The 19,004-nt window shown below is 37.7% G+C and overlaps 1 protein-coding gene and 1 pseudogene across 8 annotated transcripts in view; both read right to left on the bottom strand.

Moving 5' to 3' along the window:
• The window catches only part of LOC110062989 (uncharacterized), a 78,039-nt gene that overhangs the window by 29,068 nt on the left and 29,967 nt on the right, over positions 1 to 19,004 (bottom strand). For 5 of the 8 annotated variants that reach the window (XM_089275956.1, XM_089275957.1, XM_089275954.1 and 2 more), the window contains exons 14-21: positions 18,394 to 18,558; positions 17,816 to 18,072; positions 17,547 to 17,592; positions 15,399 to 15,479; positions 12,118 to 12,198; positions 6,818 to 6,898; positions 3,537 to 3,617; positions 257 to 337 (exon numbers count right to left, since the gene is read on the bottom strand). In XM_089275956.1, coding sequence (XP_089132082.1) covers positions 257 to 337; positions 3,537 to 3,617; positions 6,818 to 6,898; positions 12,118 to 12,198; positions 15,399 to 15,479; positions 17,547 to 17,592; positions 17,816 to 18,072; positions 18,394 to 18,558 — 873 coding nt within the window. The remainder of the gene's footprint in view (positions 1 to 256; positions 338 to 3,536; positions 3,618 to 6,817; positions 6,899 to 12,117; positions 12,199 to 15,398; positions 15,480 to 17,546; positions 17,593 to 17,815; positions 18,073 to 18,393; positions 18,559 to 19,004) is intronic. The other 3 variants (XM_089275958.1, XM_089275961.1, XM_089275960.1) reach the window with 3 other exon arrangements.
• LOC149101325 (uncharacterized) lies at positions 8,996 to 10,877 on the bottom strand (annotated as a pseudogene).

The raw sequence follows: 19,004 nt of genomic DNA, 5'->3' as shown, positions 1-19,004 counted from the left end.
TCATTTACCATGTTACCATATTAACAGAGTGTATATCTCCTTTTCTTTCTAGCACTGCTTGAGGTGCAATACAGGTGTATAAATGGTCTGCGATTCCATGCTTATCTCACTTGCAAATAAAGTTGACCTATAGGTTAAAGACTTACTTCATTGCTAGGGGTGTAATAGAGGTGTATACATGGTCTGTGATTCCATGCTTATCTCATTAGTTAGGTATCACTTGCAAAGAAAATTGACCTCTAAGTAACAAACATACCTCTGATTTCTCTCAATCTTTCTAGGGAGGGAATCATTTCTTTTCTGGCTTCCATCACATCAAGAAGAGCTTCTGATTTCCCTAACGAACAAAATCGTAATTCATAAGCCATTTAAATCACAGAAGAGTCTTGGACCAGCAGTCCACCTTTTAATTGTTTTAATTCTAAAAAATCATAGTTTGGATTGCCTAAAGTCTTTTGACTCGGTCGCCATGGCTTAGTTACAATTTCTTCTTTCTTCACTTTTCTAGTTGTCATCGTAAGTTGATGTCTGCTCTGAGGTGGCTAAATCGAATTTGTGAGTAACAATACCGTTCAACTTTGAGTGACTAGAGCAGCACCACAATTAATCCAACAGAAAATCGAACATTACTGGTGTGCTAGAGAAAGATGAAAGTCTCAAATGGGGTACACTTAAAGAGGATCTGAGTTACCATAGCAACAAAATGACGCCATGCGTCATTTTACATAACACAGAATAACTTGCTACCAGGGATAATTTTGACAGTACGCAGTCGGGATCTCAGACTTCACATAATTGTCTTAACAATGGCAAAATTAAAAAAAAAAAATCCATGAAAGCTTTTTCGAGAAAATTACGACTGAAGTTTCAAGGTGTCAAAATACAAAAAAACAAAGCCGTTTTAAATGCAATTGTAAACTATGTCCACAAGACTTAACTAAATGGTATTCTGGTCTTAAATGAATCTTATAACATCTAATTACTCCGAGTGAAAATCGCAGAGAAATTGCTCTGCTTGACTTTCAGAAACATTGCCTTGAATATCAACTAGTGTGGGGTGTTATTTTGCTTTCTATCAAAAATTCCCCCAAAAATTACTAAACTGGGAGACTTGGTCCTTGATGGGATAAATTCATATTCAATGTAATCCCGGAGTTTCAAATTAATTGAAACATTTTAAGGCTACTATTTTTCAGTGTCTCCTCAGGAAAATATTGTGCTGATTTTCACTCATGTTGTTTCTTGTCTGCATTATAATGTTCTTTTCTCCTGAATCACCATGCTATTGTACATTTCTGTAAATCACGAATTCATGAAACGTGCAATTGCTTTCCGGCGCTTTTCCAAAGCATGCTCAAACATCCCATGCTAGCTCTACAATAGCAATAAAATATACGTCTTGTTTACGTTTATGTTAAACATAAACAAGATATCAGGCATAGTGATTTTCCACTTGCACTCACAACTCATACATGTTTTAGCATGCTACGGGACAATCGCCGGAAAGCAATTGTGTGCTTTATGAATTCATGAGATACAGAAATGTACAATAGCATGGTGATTCAAGACAAAAGAACATTATAATAAAGACAACAACCAACATGAGTGAAAATCAGTGCAATATTTTCCTGGGTTGATGCGCAAAATAGCAGACTTAAAATGTTTCATTTAATTTGAAACTCGTGGATTACGCTAAATATGAATTTATCTCATTGAGGGCTGAGTTTAAAAGAAATTCATCCAGAACATTTTTTTAATATTTGTCTAAGTGTAAAAACATAGCCAAGTTTTCACAAAAAAGCAAAATAGCCATCTTATTCAAGTTCATATTTTACGAAATCAAATGAAGCGATTTTGTTCCACTTTGCAGGAAATGTGGTTCATGTGTATAAATATAACATGTGCCAAATACGCTTTCCGTGAGCCCGGCAAACATATACTGGAACAACTTGATTAGATTTGTTTCATGTTAACAGTCGAAAACTTCAGCAAAAGTTTTCTCGTAATCACTCTCATAGAATTTCTTTAAACTCGCTACACATTAGGCACACTATCTACATTACAAGTACAGTAGACAGTTTAGAAAGAAAACCTCTAGATTTCAAGAAAATCAATCGTAAGTAAAAACAGCAATGACGTCATTGAATTACTATGGTAAGTCCGATCTCAATAAAATACACCGCACCATAAACTTTGGTCTATCCCTAGCAAAAGTGTGGATATCAATCTCCTACATTATGTTTTAATGCATTGTGATTTACACACGTATTTTAAGTTGGAAGGTGTCACTATTGAAAAATCCAATCGGGCCACTTTAAGTTATTCGACCACTGCAACCATCCGTCAGGTGAAAGATTTCCTTTCTACCAACTGACAAAGATGATAGGTATACTATCAAATTTCAGGTTTCGAAAACTTTCCACAGTGATCCGCCGCAATAGCCTTGGGCATTGGCCTCTTGAAAATTTAAGAGTTTTAAACCTTAGCCACTTTGCTTAAAATTTTGAACACTTTGACGTAAGAAAGAAAAATATACACACTATTCAGGTCCTTCCTTCAGCGCGGTATCATGTGTACATTTAATGATATAGGCAGCCATTACATCAATTTCAAACAGCAAAATGCCTTTCTGTGCCTTGAAAGACATTCTTTCTTTACTTTTTATCTGTTTCAATCAATTTTACACATGTCTAAAAGATTTGACAATTTTTTCCTGTTACTCAGTTTCTTGTTACTTTGTTTCTCTGTTTAGTAACACCCCGTGAATGGCCAAAGCTCACAATGACAGTTTCATTTACCATGTCACCATATAAACAGGGTGTAAATTTCCTTTCCTTTCTAGCACCACTTGAGGTGCAATAGACGTGAATACATGGTCTGTGATTCCATGCTTATCTTATCAGTTAGGTATGATTTGAAAGTAAGGTTGACCCCTAGGAAATGAACTCTCTCAGAATCTTGTTTTCGAGATAACGCCATCCAATTAAGCAAGTAGCCTACGACGGCTTCAAGAAGTGTTTTTTCTTGAACCATTCATCAACAAAATCATAATTGATAAGCCACTTACACTACAGAATAAGAAGTAATAAAGAAAAAGGCAAAAAGAAGACTGCAAACGCATTGCATATGTGGACAGCAATGTTTTTTTATGACCTTGTGTTTGCCAATGGCATAAAAAGAAAGACTACTATAGTAATAAAATTGCTAGTAATCCCCTTCTGAATCTCTTCAACCTGCTTCTGGCTTTGAAGAAGGGCTAAAGCTCACAATGATGGAAGTTTCATTTACCATGTTACCATTTTAACAGAGTGTATATCTCCTTTTCTTTCTAGCACTGCTTGAGGTGCAATACAGGTGTATAAATGGTCTGCGATTCCATGCTTATCTCACTTGCAAATAAAGTTGACCTATAGGTTAAAGACTTACTTCATTACTAGGGGTGTAATAGAGGTGTATACATGGTCTGTGATTCCATGCTTATCTCATTAGTTACGTATCACTTGCAAAGAAAATTGACCTCTAAGTAACAAACATACCTCTGATTTCTCTCAATCTTTCTACTGAGGCAATCAATTCTTTTTGGACTTCCATCACATCAAGACGAGCTTCTGATTTTCCTAACGAACAGAATCGTAATTCATAAGCCATTTAAATCACAGAAGAGTCTTGCACCAGCAGTCCACCTTTTAATTGTTTTCATTCTAGAAAATCATAGTTTGGATTGGCTAAGGTCTTTTGACTCGGTCGCCATGGCTTAGTTGCAATTTCTTCTTTCTTCACTTTTCTAGTTGTCATCGTAAGTTGATGTCTGCTCTGAGGTGGCTAAATCGAATTTGTGAGTAACAATACCGTTCAACTTTGAGTGACTAGAGCAGCACCACAATTAATCCAACAGAAAATCGAACATTACTGGTGTCCTAGAAAAAGATGAAAGTCTCAAATGGGGTACACTTAACCAGGATCTGAGTTACCATAGCAACAAAATGACGCCATGCCTCATTTTACATAACACGGAATAACTTGCCACCAGGGATAATTTTGACAGTACGCAGTCGGGATCTCAGACTTCACATAGTTGTCTTAACAATGGCAAAATTTAAAAAAAAAAATCCATGAAAGCTTTTTCGAGAAAATTACGACTGAAGTTTCAAGGTGTCAAAATACAAAAAAACAAAGCCGTTTTAAATGTAATTGTAAACTATGTCCACAAGACTTCACTAAATGGTATTTTGGTCTTAAATGAATCTTATAACATCTAATTACTCCGAGTGAAAATCTTAGAGAAATTGCTCTGCTTGACTTTCAGAAACATTGCCTTGAATATCAACTAGTGTGGGGTGTTATTTTGCTTTCTATCAAAAATTGCCCCCAAAATTACTAAACTGGGAGACTTGGTCCTTGATGGGATAAATTCATATTCAACGTAATCCTGGAGTTTCAAATTAATTGAAACATTTTAAGGCTACTATTTTTCAGTGTCTCCTCAGGAAAATATTGCGCCGATTTTCATTCATGTTGTTTCTTGTCTGCATTATAATATTCTTTTGTCTTGAATCACCATGCTATTGTACATTTCTGTACATCACGAATTCATAAAACGTGCAATTGCTTTCCGGCGCTTTTCCAAAGCATGCTAAAATATCCCATGCTAGCTCTACAATAGCAATAAAATATACGTCTAGTTTACGTTTATGTTAAACATAAACAAGATATCAGGCATAGTGATTTTCCACTTGCACTCACAACTCATACATGTTTTAGCATGCTACGGGACAATCGCCGGAAGGCAATTGTGGGCTTTATCAATTCATGATGTACAGAAATGTACAATAGCATGGTGATTCAAGACAAAAGAACATTATAATAAAGACAACAACCAACACCAGTGAAAATCAGCGCAATATTTTCCTGGGTTGATGCTGAAAAATAGCAGACTTAAAATGTTTCATTTAATTTGAAACTCCTGGATTACGCTGAACATGAATTTATCTCATTGAGGGCTGAGTTTAAAAGAAATTCATCAGGAACATTTTTTTAATATTTGCCTCAGTGTAAAAACATAGCCAAGTTTTCACAAAAAAGCAAAATAGCCACCTTATTCAAGTGCATATTTTTCGAAATCAAATGAAGCGATTTTGTTCCACTTTGCAGGAAATGTGGTTCATGTGTATAAAAATAACGTGCTCCAAATGCGCTTTCCGTGAGCCCGGCAAACATATACTGGAACGACTCGATTAGATTTGTTTCATGTTAACAGTCGAAAACTTCAGCAAAAGTTTTCTCATAATCACTCTCATAGAATTTCTTTAAACTCGCTACACATTAGGCACACTATCTAAACTACAAGTACAGTAGACAGTTTAGAAAGAAAACCTCTAGATTTCATCAAAATCAATCGTGAGTAAAAACACCAATGACGTCATTGGATTGCTATGGTAACTCCGATCTCGATAAAATACACTGCACCCGAAACTTTGGTCTATCCCTAGCAAAAGTGTGGATATCAATCTCCTACATTATGTTTTAATGCATTGTGATTTACACACATATTTTAAGTTGGAAGGTGTCACTATTGAAAAATCCAATCGGGCCACTTTAAGTTATTCGACCACTGCAACCGTCCGTCAGGTGAAAGATTTCCTTTCTACCAACTGACAAAGATGATATGTATAGTATCAAATTTCAGGTTTGGAAAACTTTCCACCGTGATCCACCGCAATAGTCTTGGGCATTGGCCTCTTTAAAATTTAAGAGTTTTAAACCTTAGCCACTTTGCTTAAAATTTTGAACACTTTGACGTAAGAAAGAAAAATATACACACTATTCAGGTCCTTCCTTCAGCGCAGTATCATGTGTACATTTAATGATATAGGCAGCCATTACATCAATGTCAAACAGCAAAATGCCTTTCTGTGCCTTGAAAGACATTCTTTCTTTACTTTTTATCTGTTTCAATCAATTTTACACATGTCTAAAAGATTTGACAATTTTTTCCTGTTACTCAGTTTCTTGTTACTTTGTTTCTCTGTTTAGTAACACCCCGTGAATGGCCAAAGCTCACAATGACAGTTTCATTTACCATGTCACCACATAAACAGGGTGTAAATTTGCTTTCCTTTCTAGCACCACTTGAGGTGCAATACACGTGAATACATGGTCTGTGATTCCATGCTTATCTTATCAGTTAGGTATGATTTGAAAGTAAGGTTGACCCCTAGGTAATGAACTCTCTCAGAATCTTGTTTTCGAGATAACGCCATCCAATTAAGCAAGTAGCCTACGACGGCTTCAAGAAGTGTTTTTCCTTGAACCATTCATCAACAAAATCATAATTGATAAGCCACTTACACTACAGAATAAGAAGTAATAAAGAAAAAGGCAAAAAGAAGACTGCAAACGCATTGCATATGTGGACAGCAATGTTTTTTTATCACCTTGTGTTTGCCAATGGCATAAAAAGAAAGACTACTATAGTAATAAAATTGCTAGTAATCCCCTTCTGAATCTCTTCAACCCACTTCTGGCTTTGAAGAAGGGCTAAAGCTCACAATGATGGAAGTTTCATTTACCATGTTACCATATTAACAGAGTGTATATCTCCTTTTCTTTCTAGCACTGCTTGAGGTGCAATACAGGTGTATAAATGGTCTGCGATTCCATGCTTATCTCACTTGCAAATAAAGTTGACCTATAGGTTAAAGACTTACTTCATTGCTAGGGGTGTAATAGAGGTGTATACATGGTCTGTGATTCCATGCTTATCTCATTAGTTACGTATCACTTGCAAAGAAAATTGACCTCTAAGTAACAAACATACCTCTGATTTCTCTCAATCTTTCTACTGAGGCAATAAATTCTTTTCTGGCTTCCATCACATCAAGACGAGCTTCTGATTTTCCTAACGAACAGAATCGTAATTGATAAGCCATTTAAATCACAGAAGAGTCTTGCACCAGCAGTCCAACTTTTAATTGTTTTCATTCTAGAAAATCATAGTTTGGATTGGCTAAGGTCTTTTGACTCAGTCGCCATGGCTTAGTTACAATTTCTTCTTTCTTCACTTTTCTAGTTGTCATCGTAAGTTGATGTCTGCTCTGAGGTGGCTAAATCGAATTTGTGAGTAACAATACCGTTCAACTTTGAGTGACTAGAGCAGCACCACAATTAATCCAACAGAAAATCGAACATTACTGGTGTGCTAGAGAAAGATGAAAGTCTCAAATGGGGTACACTTAACCAGGATCTGAGTTACCATAGCAACAAAATGACGCCATGCCTCATTTTACATAACACGGAATAACTTGCCACCAGGGATAATTTTGACAGTACGCACTCGGGATCTCAGACTTCACATAGTTGTCAGAACAATGGCAAAATTCAACAAAAAAAAAATCCACGAAAGGGTTTTCGAGAAAATTATGACTGAAGTTTCGAGATGTCAAAATACAAAAAAACAAAGCCGTTTTAAATGTAATTGTAAACTATGTCCAGAAGACTTGACTAAATGGTATTCTGGTCTTAAATGAATCTTATAACATCTAATTACCTCGAGTGAAAATCTCAGAGAAATTGCTCTGCTTGACTTTGAGAAACATTGGCTTGAAGATCAACTAGTGTGGGGTGTTATTTTGCTTTCTATCAAAAATTGCCCCTAAAATTACTAATCTAAGAGACTTGGTCCTTGATGGGATAAATTCATATTCAACGTAATCCTGGAATTCATCAGGAACATTTTTTTAATATTTGCCTCAGTGTAAAAACATAGCCAAGTTTTCACAAAAAAGCAAAATAGCCACCTTATTCAAGTTCATATTTTTCGAAATCAAATGAAGCGATTTTGTTCCACTTTGCAGGAAATGTGGTTCATGTGTAAAAAAATAACGTGTGCCAAATGCGCTTTCCGTGAGCCCGGTAAACATATACTGGAACAACTTGATTAGATTTGTTTCATGTTAACAGTCGAAAACTTCAGCAAAAGTTTTCTCATAATCACTCTCATAGAATTTCTTTAAACTCGCTACACATTAGGCACACTATCTAAACTACAAGTACAGTAGACAGTTTAGAAAGAAAACCTCTAGATTTCAAGGAAATCAATCGAAAGTAAAAACAGCAATGACATCATTGGATTACTATGGTAACTCCGATCTCGATAAATTACACCGTACCCGAAACTTTGGTCTATCCCTAGCAAAAGTGTGGATATCAATCTCTTACATTATGTTTTAATGCATTGTGATTTACACACGTATTTTAAGTTGGAAGGTGTCACTATTGAAAAATCCAATCGGGCCACTTTAAGTTATTCAACCACTGCAACCATCCGTCAGGTGAAAGATTTCCTTTCTACCAACTGACAAAGATGATATGTATGGTATCAAATTTCAGGTTTCGAAAACTTTCCAGGGTGATCGGCCGCAATAGTCTTGGGCATTGGCCTCTTTAAAATTTAAGAGTTTTAAACCTTAGCCACTTTGCCTATAATTTTGAACACTTTGACATAAGAAAGAAAAATATACACACTATCCAGGTCCTTCCTTCAGCGCGGTATCACGTGTACATTTAATGATATAGGCAGCCATTACATCAATGTCAAACAGCAAAATGCCTTTCTGTGCCTTGAAAGACATTCTTTCTTTACTTTTTATCTGTTTCAATCAATTTTACACATGTCTAAAAGATTTGACAATTTTTTCCTGTTACTCAGTTTCTTGTTACTTTGTTTCTCTGTTTAGTAACACCCCGTGAACGGCCAAAGCTCAATGACAGTTTCATTTACCATGTGACCATATAAACAGGGTGTAAATTTCCTTGAAGCGATAATGGATGTATAAATATCGGAAAGTGTCAAAAATGTTCATGAAAACACAGACGTTTCGGGTTTATGACCCTTCTTCAGTGTTAAAAAACCGCTAAAAAAACCGTTAAAATACGCAGTAGATTTGTAACTACGTTAGATGGGCGCGCGCACGTAGAAAAATTGCACGTGCATTGCTTAAATGTAGCTGAAGTTTATGTTTAGTCCATGCGGCTGCACTGTTCCTAGCCTAAAAATCAGCCTCATCTCCTGTTGTTTTCGCTGGATGTTGGTGCCTCTACACAAACGCATACCACTCACCTGGACATCCGTGATACTGTGGCCCGCAGAGTTGAAATTTTGGACCACAGGAAATCCAGGAGTGTTCTTGCGTATGCTTCTGAAATGCTCACCAAATCGACTTCTGAAGCTTCGACCGGTTTCACCGATGTAGAGATGGGAGCATCTGTGACAGGATATGCAATACACCAGATTTTCCGACATACATGTAAAATGTTCTCGGATGGTAAAGGTGCATTTAGGACCTGGTATCACAGTGAGAGGATTGATGTACTCACAGGTGTTGCAACGAGAGCGTTGACATGCACATGACCCAGGCTGCTCAGTCGAAGAGTTGTTGGTGGAGCGTACCAGCATGTTTCGTAGGTTGAGGTCGCGTTTGTATGCCACAAAAGGTGCTCGTGGGAAGATGTCACACGTTTGCAGATCCGTTGATAGAATGCGAAAGTTCTGAATTAGATACCGTTTAATTTGGGTGTTAAAGGAGTGGTATGTGAGGACCACAGGCACTCTATCAACTGTTCTTTCACCACGTTCGGACCTGCTCAGAGCGTCTGGACGACGGATGGTTGTTACCCTACGCAGATCATGCTCGAGCGAAGTACACGGATAACCACGCTGTGTAAAAAATGTAGTCATGTCCTGAGATTTAACCAGGAAGTCATCGTCGTCGGAGCAAAGTCGACGCAGGCAGAGGAACTGGCTGTAAGGGATAGCACGCTTGCAGTGGTCAGGATGAAAAGAAGAGAAATGGAGGTAGTTGTGAGTATCTGTTTCCTTGCAGAAGACAGAGGTTTGAATCTTATCATCAGAAATGCGTAGGTTGATGTCCAGGAAGGGTAGTTCCGTGTCAGCAATACTGGATGTGAATTGAAGTGCTGGGTGGAAGTTAGAAACAAAGTCAATGAAGGCTTCGAGTTCCTCTCTCCGGCATCACGCTGCTCCGACAACGTCATCGATGTACCTTTTGTGCAGCTGAGGTATCAATCCGGTGTACTGCTCGCGAATTTGTTGTTCTACATGTCCAACGAACAAGCAGGCATAGTTTGGCCCCATTTTGCTACCCATTGCAACTCCACCAAGTTGACGATAGTATTCGTTGTTGAAAGAGAATGAGTTTAAGGTTACCACCAGCTCGGCTAGTCTCGTGAGGGTGGACGTTGAAGGTTCTTTGACATCGCGCTTGTCAAGGAAGTAGGCCAGCGCTTGCAGTCCAGAGTTGTTAGGAATAACCGTGTACAGTGATTTGATGTCCATAGTAAACAGAAAGTGATGATCTTGTGAAGCGGTGTCGAATCTGAACGAATCGAAAATGTGGAGTGCATGGTTAGTGTCCTTAACATAGGTTGGGAGACTTTTTACAAATGGAGCCAAACCTTCATCAAGATAGGCAGAAATGTTCTCCGTAGGACAACTGCAAGCAGACACTATCGGCCGTCCGGGGTTGTTGGGTTTATGTATCTTCGGTAGAAGATAAAATCGAGATGTGCGCGGTGTGGTGACGACAAGGTTCTTAGCTGAGGGTGGTAGTGCAAACACGTGACATCTTCCCACGAGCACCTTTTATGGCATACAAACGCGACCTCAACCTACGAAACATACTGGTACGCTCCACCAACAACTCCTCGACTGAGCAGCCTGGGTCATGTGCATGTCAACGCTCTCGTTGCAACACCTGTGAGTACATCAATCCTCTCACTGTGATACCAGGTCCTAAATGCACCTTTACCATCCGAGAACATTTTACATGTATGTCGGAAAATCTCGTGTATTGCATATCCTGTCGCAGATGCTCCCATCTCTACATCGGTGAAACCGGTCAAAACCTCAGAAGTCGATTTGGTGAGCATTTGCGAAGCATACGCAAAAACACTCCTGGATTTCCTGTGGCCCAACATTTTAGCTCTACGGGCCACAGTATCACAGATGTCCAGGTGTGTGGTATGCGTTTGTGTGGAGGCACCAACCTCCAGCGAAAACCACAGGAGATGAGGCCTATTTTTCGGCTAGGAACAGTGCAGCCGCATGGACTAAACATAAACTTCAGCTACATTTAAGCAATGTACACGCAATTTTTCTACGTGCGCGCGCCCATCTAACGTAGTTACAAATCTACTGCGTATTTTAACGGTTTTTTAACGGTTTTTTATCACCGAAGAAGGGTCATATACCCGAAACGTCTGTGTTTTCATGAACATTTTTGACACTTTCCGATATTGATACATCCAGTATCGCTTCAATCCTTTTTAACCAAGTGTCACGCATCAGCAACGACTTCTTAGTCTACCAATAAACTTTTATTTGAAAATTTCCTTTCCTTTCTAGCACCACTTGAGGTGAAATAGACGTGAATACATGGTCTGTGATTCCATGCTTATCTTATCAGTTAGGTATGATTTGAAAATAAGGTTGACCCCTAGGTAATGAACTCTCCTGGACTCTTGTTTTCCAGATAACGCCATCCAATTAAGCAAGTGGCCAATGACGGCTTCAAGAAGTGTTTTTCCTTGAACCATTAATCAACAAAATCATAATTGATAAGCCACTTACACTACAGAATAAGAAGTAATAAAGAAAAAGGCAAAAAGAAAACTGCAACAGGAATTGCATATGTGGACAGCAATGTTTTTTTATGACCTTGTGTTTGCCAATGGCATAAACAGAAAGACTACTATAGTAATAAAATTGTTAGTAATCCCCTTCTGAATCTCTTCAACCTACTTCTGGCTTTGAAGAAGGGCTAAAGCTTACAATGATGGACGTTTCATTTACCATGTTACCATATTAACAGAGTGTATATCTCCTTTTCTTTCTAGCACTGCTTGAGGTGCAATACAGGTGTATCAATGGTCTGCGTTTCTATACTTATCTCACTTGCATATAAAGTTGACCTATAGGTTAAACACTAACTTCATTGCTAGGGGTGTAATACAGGTGTATACATGGTCTGTGATTACATGCTTATCTCATTAGTTAGGTATCAATTGCAAAGAAAATTGACCTCTAAGTAACAAACATACCCATCATTTCTCTGCATCTTTCTAGCGAGGCCATCATTTCTTTTCTGGCTTCCATCAACTCAAGACAAGCTTCAGATTTCCCTAACGAACAGAATCGTAATTGATAAGCCATTTAAATCACAGAAGAGTCTTGCAACAGCAGTCCAACTTTTAATTGTTTTCATTCTAGAAAATCATAGTTTGGATTGGCTAAGGTCTTTTGACTTGGTCGCCATGGCTTAGTTGCAATTTCTTCTTTCTTCACTTTTCTAGTCGTCATCGTAAGTTGATGTCTGCTCTGAGGTGGCTAAATCGAATTAGTGAGTAACAATACCGTTCAACTTTGAGTGACTAGAGCAGCACCACAATTAATCCAACAGAAAATCGAACATTACTGGTGTGCTAGAGAAAGATGAAAGTCTCAAATGGGGTACACTTAACCAGGATCTGAGTTACCATAGCAACAAAATGACGCCATGCCTCATTTTACATAACACGGAATAACTTGCCACCAGGGATAATTTTGACAGTACGCACTCGGGATCTCAGACTTGACATAGTTGTCTTAACAATGGCAAAATTTAAAAAAAAAATCCATGAAAGCTTTTTGGAAAAAATTACGACTGAAGTTTCAAGGTGTCAAACTACAACAAAACAAAGCCATTTCACATGTAATTGTTAACTATCTCCACAAGACTTGACTAAAAGGTATTCTGGTCTTAAATGAATCTTATAACATCTAATTACCTCGAGTGAAAATCTCAGAGAAATTGCTCTGCTTGACTTTCAGAAACATTGGCTTGAATATCAACTAGTGTGGGGTGTTATTTTGCTTTCTATCAACCATTGCCCCTAAAATTACTAAACTGGGAGACTTGGTCCTTGATGGGATAAATTCATATTCAACGTAATCCTGGAGTTTCAAATTAATTGAAACATTTTAAGGCTACTATTTTTCAGTGTCTCCTCAGGAAAATATTGTGCCGATTTTGAGTCATGTTGTTTCTTGTCTGCATTATAATGTTCTTTTGTCTTGAATCACCATGCTATTGTACATTTCTGTATATCACGAATTTATAAAACGTTCAATTGCTTTCTGGCACTTTTCCAAAGCATGCTAAAATATCCCATGCTAGCTCTACAATAGCAATAAAAAATACGTCTTGTTTACATTTACCTTAAACATAAACAAGATATCAGACATAGTGATTTTCCACTTGCACTCACAACTCATACATGTTTTAGCATGCTACGGGACAATCGCCGGAAAGCAATTGTGCGCTTTATGAATTCATGATATACAGAAATGTACAGTAGCATGGTGATTCAAGACAAAAGAACATTATAATAAAGACAACAACCAACATGAGTGAAAATCAGTGCAATATTTTCCTGGGTTGATGCTGAAAAATAGCAGACTTGAAATGTTTCATTTAATTTGAAACTCCTGGATTGTGCTGAATATGAATTTATCTCATTGAGGGCTGAGTTTAAAAGAAATTCATCAGGAACATTTTTTTAATATTTGCCTCAGTGTAAAAACATAGCCAAGTTTTCACAAAAAAGCAAAATAGCCACCTTATTCAAGTTCATATTTTACGAAATCAAATGAAGCGATTTTGTTCCACTTTGCAGGAAATGTGGTTCATGTGTATAAAAATAACGTGTGCCAAATGCGCTTTCCGAGAGCCCGGCAAACATATACTGGAACAACTCGATTAGATTTGTTTCATGTTAACAGTCGAAAACTTCAGCAAAAGTTTTCTCATAATCACTCTCATAGAATTTCTTTAAACTCGCTACAAATTAGGCACACTATCTAAACTACAAGTACAGTAGACAGTTTAGAAAGAAAACCTCTAGATTTCAACAAAATCAATCGTGAGTAAAAACAGCAATGACGTCATTGGATTGCTATGATAACTCCGATCTCGATAAAATACACCGCACCCGAAACTTTGGTCTATCCCTAGCGAAAGTGTGGATATCAATCTCCTACATTATGTTTTAATGCATTGTGATTTACACACATATTTTAAGTTGGAAGGTGTCACTATTGAAAAATCCAATCGGGCCACTTTAAGTTATTCGACCACTGCAACCGTCCGTCAGGTGAAAGATTTCCTTTCTACCAACTGACAAAGATGATATGTATAGTATCAAATTTCAGGTTTTGAAAACTTTCCAGGGTGATCCGCTGCAATAGTCTTGGGCATTGGCCTCTTGAAAATTTAAGAGTTTTAAACCTTAGCCACTTTGCCTATAGTTTTGAACACTTTGACGTAAGAAAGAAAAATATACACACTATCCAGGTCCTTCCTTCAGCGCAGTATCATGTGTACATTTAATGATATAGGCAGCCATTACATCAATTTCAAACAGCAAAATGCCTTTCTGTGCATTGAAAGACATTCTTTTTCTACTTTTTATCTGTTTCAATCAATTTTACACGTGTCTAAAAGATTTTACAATTTTTTTCCTGTTACTCAGTTTCTTGTTACTTTGTTTCTCTGTTTAGTAACACCCTGTGAATGGCCAAAGCTCATAATGACAGGTTCATTTACCGTGTCACCATATAAACAGGGTGTAAATTTCCTTTCCTTTCTAGCACCACTTGAGGTGCAATACATGTGAATACATGGTCTGTGATTCCATGCTTATCTTATCAGTTAGGTATGATTTGAAAATAAGGTTGACCCCTAGGTAATGAACTCTCTCGGAATCTTGTTTTCGAGATAATGCCACCCAATTAAGCAAGTGGCGAACAACGGCTTCAAGAAGTGTTTTTCCTTGAACCATTAACCAACAAAATCATAATTGATAAGCCACTTACACTACAGAATAAGAAGTAATAAAGAAAAAGGCAAAAAGGAAACTGCAAAAGGCATTGCACATGTGGACAGCAATGTTCTTTATGACCTTGTGTTTGCGAATGGCATAAAAAGAAAGACTACTATAGTAATAAAATTGCTAGTAATCCCGTTCTGAATCTCTTCAACCTACTTCTGGCTTTGAAGAAGGGCTAAAGCTCGCAATAATGGAAGTTTTATTTACCATGTTACCATATTAACAGAGTGTATATCTCCTTTTCTTTCTAGCACTGCTTGAGGTGCAATACAGGTGTATAAATGGTCTGCGATTCCATGCTTATCTCACTTGCAAATAAAGTTGACCTATAGGTTAAAAACTTACTTCATTGCTAGGGGTGTAATACAGGTGTATACATGGTCTGTGATTCCATGTTTATCTCATTAGTTAGGTATCACTTGCAAAGGAAATTGACCTCTAAGTAACAAACATACCTATGATTTCTCTGCATCTTTCTAGCGAGGCAATCATTTCTTTTCTGGCTTCCATCAAATCATGGCGAGCTTGTGATTTCCCTAACGAACAGAATCATAATTGATAAGCCATTTAAATCACAGAAGAGTCTTGGACCAGCAGTCCAACTTTTGACAGTACGCAGGCGGGATCTCAGACTTGACATAGTTGTCTTAACAATGGCAAAATTTAAAAAAAAATTCCATGAAAGCTTTTTCAAGAAAATTACGACTGAAGTTGCAAGGTGTCAAAATACAACAAAACAAAGCCGTTTTAAATGTAATTGTAAACTATGTCCACAAGACTTGACTAAATGGTATTCTGGTCTTAAATGAATCTTATGACATCTAATTACCTCGAGTGAAAATCTCAGAGAAATCACTCCTCTTGACTTTCAGAAAGATTGACTTGAACATCAACTACTACGCGCTTTATGAATTCATGATATACAGAAATGTACAATAGCATGGTGATTTGAGAGAAAAGAACATTGTAATGTCAAAGACAACAAACAACATGAGTGAAAATCAGCGCAATATTTTCCTGGGTTGAGGCTGAAAAATATCAGCCTTAAAATGTTTCAAATAATTTGAAACTCCGGGATGACGTTGAATATGAATTTATCCCATTGAGGGCCGAGTTTAAAAAAAATTTATCACGAAGTTTTTTTAATATTCGCCTCGGTGTAAAAACATAGCCAAGTTTTGACCAAAAAGCAAAATAGCCACCTAAATGAAGCGATTTTGTTCCACTTTTCAGGAAATGTGGTTCATGTGTATAAAAAATGACATGTGCTCCAAATGCGCTTTCCGTAAGCTCGGCAAACATATGCTAGAGCGACTCCATTAGATTTGTTTCATGCTAACAGTAGAAAACTTCAGCAAAAGATTTCTCACAATCGGTCTCATAGAATTTGTTAAAACTCGCTACACATCAGGCACACTATCTAAACTACAAGTACAGCAGACAGTTTAGAAAGAAAACCTCTAGATTTCAGGAAAATTGACCGGCCTGGACAAAAATCTTTCCAGGGGACCGTGGAGCAAAGTATCTAGCTTGTCGAGAACTGTGCCCTCCCTTGCCCTGGTCAGGTTCAATTTGTTAGCGCGGCATTCCGCTCGGGTTTCGAATGTGTCCGTGGTTGGTCCCAGCAGCATGATCACTGATTTCGGATGGTTAGGTTTCTTCGATTCAGAGCTTTGTATCGTGCGCTGTGGAGATGAATTTGGCTTGGAATTTAACTGAAAGGGAGTGCTTAACCCTGTACTAGGATTCTGCGGAGGAATTGGGGTGGCTGGCGGGATTTCAGTGTTTTTTTTTCGCTTCGAGTGGGGGTCAGTCCACAATCGAGTGTCGTAAAATGTAGTAGTAGATGTTGGCAGTAACTGTGTCACGTTTCGCGCGCTGAACGTTCGCATAAAGATTTAAAAAAAATAATAACTCCTCGCATTGTGAGCTTGGGCAGTCTGTGGTGTCACCATTGAAAAATCTAACTGGGCCACTTTAAGTTATTCGACCACTGCAACCGTCAGGTGATAGATTTGTTTTCCACCAACTGACAAAGAAGATATGCATAGTATCAAATTTCAGGTTTCGCAAACTTTCCACGGTGGTCTGCCACAATAGTCTTGGGCATTGGCCTCTTCAAAATTTAAGAATTTTAGACCTGATTTGCATATAATTTTGAACACTTTGATGTAAGAAAGAAAAATATATACACTATCCAGGTCCTTCCTTCAGCGCGGTATCATGTGTACATGGAATGATATAGGCAGCTGTTACGTGAATTTTAAACAACGAAATGCCTTTCCATGCCTTGAAAAACATTCTTCCTTTACTTTTTATCTGTTTTAATCAATTTTACACATGTTTAAAAGATTTTACAATTTTTTCCCATTACTCGGTTTCTTGTTACTTCGTTATGCTGTTTAGTAACACCCCAAGAATGGCCAAACCTCACAATGACAGAAGTTTCATTCACCATGTTACCATATAAACAGGGTGTAAATTCCTTTCCTTTCTCGCACCACTTCAGATGCAATACAGGTGTATACATGGTCTGTGATTCTATGCTTATCTCATTAGATATCACTTGCAAATAAGGTTGACCTTTTAGGTAATAAACTTACATAATTGATATCGCATAGCTTTAATACTTGCTGAGGCGATGATCTCCTAACCAATAGAATTATAATTGATTAGCCATTTACACAACAGAACAAGACGCTGTGAGGATAAAACAAAAGAGAAAGGAGGAAAACTTCAAAAATGCATTCCATGTTTGCACAGGAATAGAAACCTTAAGCAATGACGATGGCCACTTCACAGAGAATGACGCCTAGTCACAAAGGGATTGTAATTTACCTTTCAGGTAGCGTAGTTGGCAGTAAACACTTACACTTTCAATCTGATTGAGACCATGTTGATCAGTTTTAAAACTGACACATTCATACTCATTTTCATTCATGTCATCTTCACTGCTGTGTGACTCCACCTCTCCAGAGTCTAGCTGTTTGTGCTCATTTGCACCATTTTCAGCCTTGATAAAAGGAATGACTTCAAGTTGGTTTCCAACAAGGCGCAAAGAGAACAAAGACAAATCATCGTTTTCCACTGGATGATTCTCTTCATTTACCTTCTTCAAACTCCGATAAGCTGTCAATAAGGATGAAAAACAGTTTAAAATGAACACTGCCATAGTAGTGTCATATGGTTTGTTCAAATCTGCTAGCAGGTTCACTGTAATCAATTCAAGATAAGATGGATCAAGACAAAAAAATGGAGGCGATGTTGAAATCAATTTTGGATGAAAGTATTAAACACCTCCCCCTTAAAATTTTCAAAAAAGTTAAGCAACCGTATTGAGTTTTCATGAGTTTTCACCTGGCACTAACTAGTGACTTATTTATTACTATATTACAGGGAAAATTATATGATACAAATTGCAAGTCAACCATATAATTATTCCAAACATACTTATTGTATCTTGACTATGGTCTTCATGTTCTGTATCAGACAATTCACTGTGAGATGGTGATGAACAAGCTGACATTTCATCATCTGCTAAGTAGTCACTTCCATCATGATCACTTTGAAGACTTGAAGGTTGACAATTCTTCAACATCTGTGCATCATCAGTGCCTGCAGTGGCCAATCACACCAGAAATATTACAGCCAAACACCTTAATTCATGAGAATTTTGTGAGAAAGAGAGAGTGCGACTGGTCTGACAACACCAACAAGAATGCCAGTAAAGTTCTGGCCTCAGTTGTTCAAAGGGTGGATAATGCTATCTACCAGATAAATCATTATCCTGTGAATGGTGTAGTTTGTTTTACCAACACTTATTCACTGGATAGCGAATTATCTGGTGGATAGCATTATCCACCCTGCGAACCACTGGTCCCAACACGTTTTATCAAAAGTGAAGCCTTGGAGCCGATGGCTCATAGCTGCCTGAGCTTATCCTGGTTTCTGTAGCATGAAGCGGCTAGGAGTATTTCTACTCCCCCTGGATGGGATGCTAGTCCATCACAGGTCACTCCCCCGCAATTTGTTAGGTTTCCTCAACAATTCGCTGCTACCCA

Source organism: Orbicella faveolata, unplaced genomic scaffold (genome assembly GCF_042242905.1).
Source record: "Orbicella faveolata isolate gen_17 unplaced genomic scaffold, um_ofav_v1 contig_4, whole genome shotgun sequence".
Classification (NCBI taxonomy): domain Eukaryota; kingdom Metazoa; phylum Cnidaria; class Anthozoa; order Scleractinia; family Merulinidae; genus Orbicella; species Orbicella faveolata.
Note: the sequence above shows the minus strand (reverse complement) of the source record. Positions and strands in the feature narration are given on the sequence as shown.